Source organism: Myotis myotis, unplaced genomic scaffold (assembly GCF_014108235.1).
Source record: "Myotis myotis isolate mMyoMyo1 unplaced genomic scaffold, mMyoMyo1.p scaffold_m19_p_9, whole genome shotgun sequence".
NCBI lineage: Eukaryota > Metazoa > Chordata > Mammalia > Chiroptera > Vespertilionidae > Myotis > Myotis myotis.
The window spans coordinates 85,600,253-85,606,366 of NW_023416401.1; the positions used below are offsets into that span (position 1 = coordinate 85,600,253).

General features: G+C 43.3%; 1 protein-coding gene across 1 annotated transcript; it reads right to left on the reverse strand.

Moving 5' to 3' along the window:
- Positions 1 to 1,165: 1,165 nt before the first annotated feature.
- Positions 1,166 to 1,681, reverse strand: LOC118662568 (phosphatidylethanolamine-binding protein 1-like). Its single transcript, XM_036321105.1, has one exon. The coding sequence runs from the start codon at positions 1,679 to 1,681 to the stop codon at positions 1,166 to 1,168; it is 516 nt and encodes a 171-aa protein (XP_036176998.1).
- Positions 1,682 to 6,114: the final 4,433 nt, after the last annotated feature.

Genomic DNA, 6,114 nt, shown 5'->3' on the forward strand with positions numbered 1-6,114 from the left:
TTTATAGATGATTAAATAAACCAGCCCAGAGAATGATTTATTTTATTCAAACTATGCTTGGGAAGCAACACAGCAGCAAAGCCAAGCTCAACTTTTAACTGTCGGTCAAGCCTATAGCTTTTGGTTTGGCTGTCTTGAAATGCTGAAAAAAATTTGCATAAAGACTGTGGCGATTGTAGCTACTTTGTAGTTAGCAGCAAGAACTTGGCCCATGTCAAGTAGGGAGTGACGGCATGTGCCTCTTTTTTAAGATGCTTACTGGGTATTGGTTATCGACTGCTACCTAAAAATTTCTCCAAAGCTGTAGCTGAAAACAGCCACAAACGTGTTTTATCTCACATGGTCTCTTGACTCAGGAATTCAGGAGCGGCTGGACTGGGGGATCTAGCTCAGGGTCTCTGTTGAGGTTGCAGTCAAGATATCAGCTGGGGCTGTGTCATCGGAAGGCTCGACTGGGGCTGGGGATCCACTTCTTAGAAGGCTCCTTGTTGGCAGGAGGCCCCAGTTCCTCAACAAGAGGAGCTCTCTACAGGCTACTTACCTTTTCTTGTGATATTACAGCTGGCTTCCCCCAGAGCAAGTGATCCAAGAAAGTAAAATGGTAGTCATGACATTTCTCATGGCTTAGCTTGGGACGTCACTGGTTTTTTTTTTGTGTGTGTGTGCATACAATGTTTTTTTTTGTTTGTTTTGTTTTTTTTATTCAACTATAAGAAAACAGAAGAATTAACACAACATTTAGCAACTCCAGACTGGCTTTTGTTACACCAATGAGGAGTGATAAATTTAACAGGCACAGACTAACACATTTCAGAGAACCTCTCACCCAGCCCTGCAGCTCAGCAGCAAAGGGACTCCCCAGACTGGGTTGTTATTCTTATATCAAAAATCTGATGACTACATCATAGTACCGAAATAGGCCCCAAAATGGAGTTTAAATTTGATCAACACAAATCCAGGGTGTGTGACCCTGTACAATGATAAAGGACAGGCAGAAGGAAAAGTCACCCTACACCTCTGTCTGCTCAGGTCTGGCCTGTGAGAGTGGGAACAGGGAAGAGGGGAAATCAACATGCATCACTGACCTTGAGAACACTCCTTGGGCCCCCCGGGGCCATGTCTGTCTCCTGGTTTTCCCCTACTTCCCAGCCAGCTGCTCATAGAGTCATTCTGTTCCGCCTGGTAACATGTGCCGGCCACTGGGGACCCAAGGTCGTACTTCTTTGCGGAAAGATACCATCTTGAGTTTGCCACGGTGGTCTCCAGATGGGCTGCTGAGAATGGGCTTGTCCCATTTGGTGGCTTGGCCTGCCCGAACCAGCCAGCCGTAGCGGTGAAGGCCCTTAGGAGGCCCTGAGCCCACACAGTCAGAGAGGATGGTGCCACTGCTGATATCGTTGCCCTTCATGTTGACCACCAGGAAATGGTGCCATTCCCTACATTTGGGGTCCTTTCTGCTTGGAGCATCTGGGTCTGTCAAGACCAGGGTGTAGTGTTTACTTGGATCCAGGCCATCCTGTGAAATACCATTGGGCCAGTTCTTAACCTGGGTGGGCGTCAGCACTTTGCCCAGCTCATCGACCTCCGCCCCAGAGTATTTGAGCTGCAGCGGGTGCTTTGGCCTCTTGTCCACTTCCTGCAGGCTCAAGGGCCAGGGCCACTGGCTGAGGTCCACCAGCATCGTGGGGCTGAGCAGGAGGATAACCGAGAGATGCGGGGGAACCAGGGGCAGGTCAACAGCCCTGACTGAAGTCCGTCACTGTCTTTTCTGAAGTATCCTATGCAGCCCTATTTAAGGTCAAAGGGTGTGACACACTAGAAAGCGGGGACCACTGAGGACCGTATTGGAGGCTAGCCACCACAAGTTTCCTGGTAAGGGGATGATAAGGCAGATCACAATTTTGAGGAATTTTATATTGGTTATAAAGAAACAAAGAAATGAATGCAACCCAGAAGAAATATAGCATTGAGGTATTTAAGAGTAAACTGGTTATTACCACCAGATAAGTTTTTAATTGACCTTGAGATGCACCAACCTTAGACCTCATAGAAACAGTTACCAGTTCTAAATAATTAATGTGCTGGCTCAGAAAAAACGAATATCTCATTCTGGCAGGAGAGTAAAAGAGAAAACAGTCCCTCAGTCTTCTCTGGAATGCATTGGCAAATGTGTACTTTTCCCCGTTCTCAAACGGTAAGCATCTAAGAAACGATTCCATTTTCTAGAAAGATGGTAGATTACTGTTGGAGACCAGTTCCCTACACTGCTGTACGTGACTGGACTGTCACAAAATGTTCCTACATTTAACGTTTGAAAATATATTTGCTGAAGCATTTACTATGCAGTTTGTTGAATTGTCTGCAGATAATTTGTGCAATCTGTACATGGAACCAAGAGGCGTGGATATGCCCAAAAGGTGCAATTATTTACGGACCATTAATCTTTCCATTTACCTTAGATTAATTAAACCTAGAGTCGTAAGGGTGTTTCAAATTACATGATCTTGGACAAATCATTTAAACCTCTCCGGGTCTGTTTTCCCATAGGTGATATTCATTCACTCATAGGCAGTTCACAATTATTTATCTGTGTCTATGTGCCTCCTACTCTTCTGGAAGGTAGGGGCACAGAGAGGATCACGAGAGACATGGCCCGTATGTTCTAGTGGGAGACACATGAGATAGACAGACATGCCCCCAAGCAGATGTGAGAGTGCTCTGAGACGACAGATCGGCAGGGTCACAGGAGTTCAGTGGAGATCAGAAGTTAGGGAGGGCCGCCCTGGTCTGCAGGAAGAGATCTGCAGGAAGGTAGGGGTTGGGCCAGGCACAGAACGGCAGGAAGAGTGTTTAGGCAAAGGCATCGTAGGTGCTAGCTCCTGAGGCAGGAGTGTCCTCGATGTGTTTGGGGACAAAGTGTGCCTTGAATTGAGTGAGCAATGGGAGGGAGATGGAAAGGGAACTGGGGTGAGCTCATGAGGGCCTGTTGTGTCTCACCATAAGGCTTTTGTGTTTGATTAAGAGTGACGCGAGAAGCCACTGGAGGATTTTGAGCAGAGAAGTGACTTAATCTGACATAGGACTTAAAAGGATCCCTGAGGATGCTTAGTGAAAAATGGGTAGTAGGGACTCAAGCAGGGGTGGATTCAGCCCACCAGTACATGCAACAATACTCTTGTGTTCATTGGCCCAGGAGAAAGATGATGGTGGGTGGTTGATGGGGAGGAAGGTTTCCAAGTGGAAACCTTTGAAGATATGCCTGCTTGTCTTCCAGACCCGCCCAGACCATTGAAGATGGTCAGGTGTGTAAGCCCACCCCTTGCGATGTGCTGCCAAGGAGAGCCATCTTCTGTCCTATTTACTTGACTGCTGCCTCAACCCACATCATGCTCATTTAGTCTTTACAGAACAAGTTTATGAACTATTGATATGTATTCAAGTGAACTTTAACCTGAGTGTGCACCCCTGGTTGACAAGCAAACACTATCAGTTCCACCCCTTCCTTATTTGTCCCAGGGATCTTCTAGCTGCCCTATAGGTGAAAGAATCCAGACAGCTGCAACAGGCCCTCTTGCTCTTTGAGCAAAAGAATTACTATATGAGGAAAGTGTGTGTCTTACAGGTGATTTAATGGACAATTTAGGGCTATTTTCTGTGCTTTAGATCAGTACTTTCAAAATGAATATAATGCAAGACCTCTTCAATTTTATTACACATATTAAGAAAGTAAAAAGAGTCCAATCGTCTTCCATCACCATATATTTGACCCCTTTTTTTCCTTTACCACCCCTCCAACCCCTTTCCCTCTGGTAACCACAACGCTGTTGTCTGTGTCCATGAGTTTTTGTTTACTTGGTTTTCTTGTTTGTTCATTTGTTGCTTTCAGTTTTATATCCCACATGTGAGTGAAATCATATGGTTCTTATTATTTTCATCTTATTAACCAATGCACCCTAATATATTTAATTAAAAATAAAGTCTTTTTTTTTTTTTTACTAAAAAACAAAAATAAAATAGTAAAAAGAAGTAAGTGGTGTTAATGACCTATTTTATTTAACCCAATATATTCAGAGTATAATTTCAACATGTAACACTATAAATATTATTAATGTGGTAGTGTACATTCCTTTTATGCATATGAAGCATGTAGGGTTTAGCTTGTATGTATTTTACAGTTACAGCGCTTGCTTCTCAGGTTAGACTAGGCACATGGTGGACCCCAGGTTAGACTAGGCACACAGTGGATAGTGCATTGGAAGACTTTAGCTGTAACCTCAGTTTATGAGAAAGGAAGGTTTTAGGCAAAGGTTCTCCACAATCATGTGAAGCTCATCTGGGAAAAATTTTTTAATCCTCGCCTGAGGATATTTCTTTATTGTTTATTAAGGAGAGAGAAAGAGGGAGGGAGGGAGAGAGAGAGAGAGAGAGAGAGAGAGAGAGAGAGAGAGAGAGAGAGAGAAACATCAGTTATCTCCTGTACTCACCCCAACTGGGAATCAAACCCAAAACCTGGCCATGTGCCCTGATCAGGAATCAAACCCATGACCCTTTGGTGTATGGGACGATGTTCCAACCAACTGAACCACACTGGTCAGGTCTCTGGGAAATGTTTTATACCAAAGCGTGGGCCTCGCTCCTCATCTTTGGTGCTAGTGGGGGCCAGACAGCAATGCTTTAATTTCTCCAGGGGTTTGATGTAGGCAGACAGTGTTGAGAAACCTTCCAAAAGAATGAGGTCACTTAAAGGAAAAGGCCCAAGTAGGGGCTCCACAAGCAGTCTGTATGCATGGCTCACTTTCAGAGAATCTTTGTCAAGAACCTCAACTTTCATTTGTTCTTCCTGCAGCTGAGCACGTGCCTTGATTAGAGATCATGCTTCTGTTTTATAAATTGCCCTCTTCCCAGTTACCCGAGAAAGGCCTGCCTCATCCAGCATCGTACTCTTGTGTATTTCTCTGAAGAATAACATTTCCAGATTTTTTTAAAAAAGCAAACAAAAAGGAACAAAGAAGAAATTGAAGAGAAGCAGCCTGTAATTGAGTCAGGGCAAGCCATCCTCGCCCTGCCCTCAGCCATCCATCTCATTAAGGAGAAGCCTGGTAATGAATTTCCTGCTAACCTTTGCCAGACATGTATGTTGTTTTGCTCAGTCGTGTGCTAATAGTAAGTGTAATTACAAATCAACCGAGTGCAACATCTTTATGCTGAGGGCTTATGGTCATAGGAAATCTAAACAAAAGTTTAAGATTTTAGTTTCCCTACATATTTTTGTTGCAAAGAAGGAGGTTGATCAATAGTGCATTTTAAAGCAGCGGTTGCCAGCCTCATGGACCACCAGTGGTCTGAGGACCACCTGCTGGTGACCGCTGTTTTAAAGCACAAAAAATACCTTCTTTTAAAGTAAGATTCTGTGATGGATGTGGAATAGCTGAACAATTTCAGGAAAAGAGGCAAACTGTGTGAAATATCTGACTGCTGACAGAACATTCTTGTTCTTGAGTGGTCTTTGAAATGGGTGATGGTGGATGTCAAATTGGGATGATAGTTATATTCCTTCCAATGAATATAAAAGATTGATGTAACTTACTTAAAAAGTCAATACAGTACTTTCAATAATTCAGAAATGACGTTCTTTTTAACTTATGATGAAAAGATGTACTTGTCAACTTAATGTGTCAAGGTATATAAAGATTAAAAAAATTTTTTTTAGAGGATTAGGGAACAAAAAGCAATTGCAAACCAAGATTTGATATACCTGCCAACCAGCATTTGAGTCAAGTTATTTCATTTCCTACTTAAATGCCCTTTGCCAGCTTGTTTATCTTCTTTAAACCTCAGTTTCTTTATCTGTAGAAAGGGAATAACAATCCCCACCTTCATTAAGCTGAGGTGGGGATGAAATGTGACATAGTAAATTGACATATAATTAAGTACTGAAAGTTGGTATCCCTCATTATCAATTGGCAGAATAAGTGGAAGAAGTGATGCTGATTATAGCAGTAAAACCCATAAGAAACTCAAGCAAGCTTCCCAGGAGAAGTCCCTGCCCTCTCCAGCCTCAGGTGTATAGGAAGTGTCTGAAAGAACAAGAACAAGTTGGATTGACGAGGATGA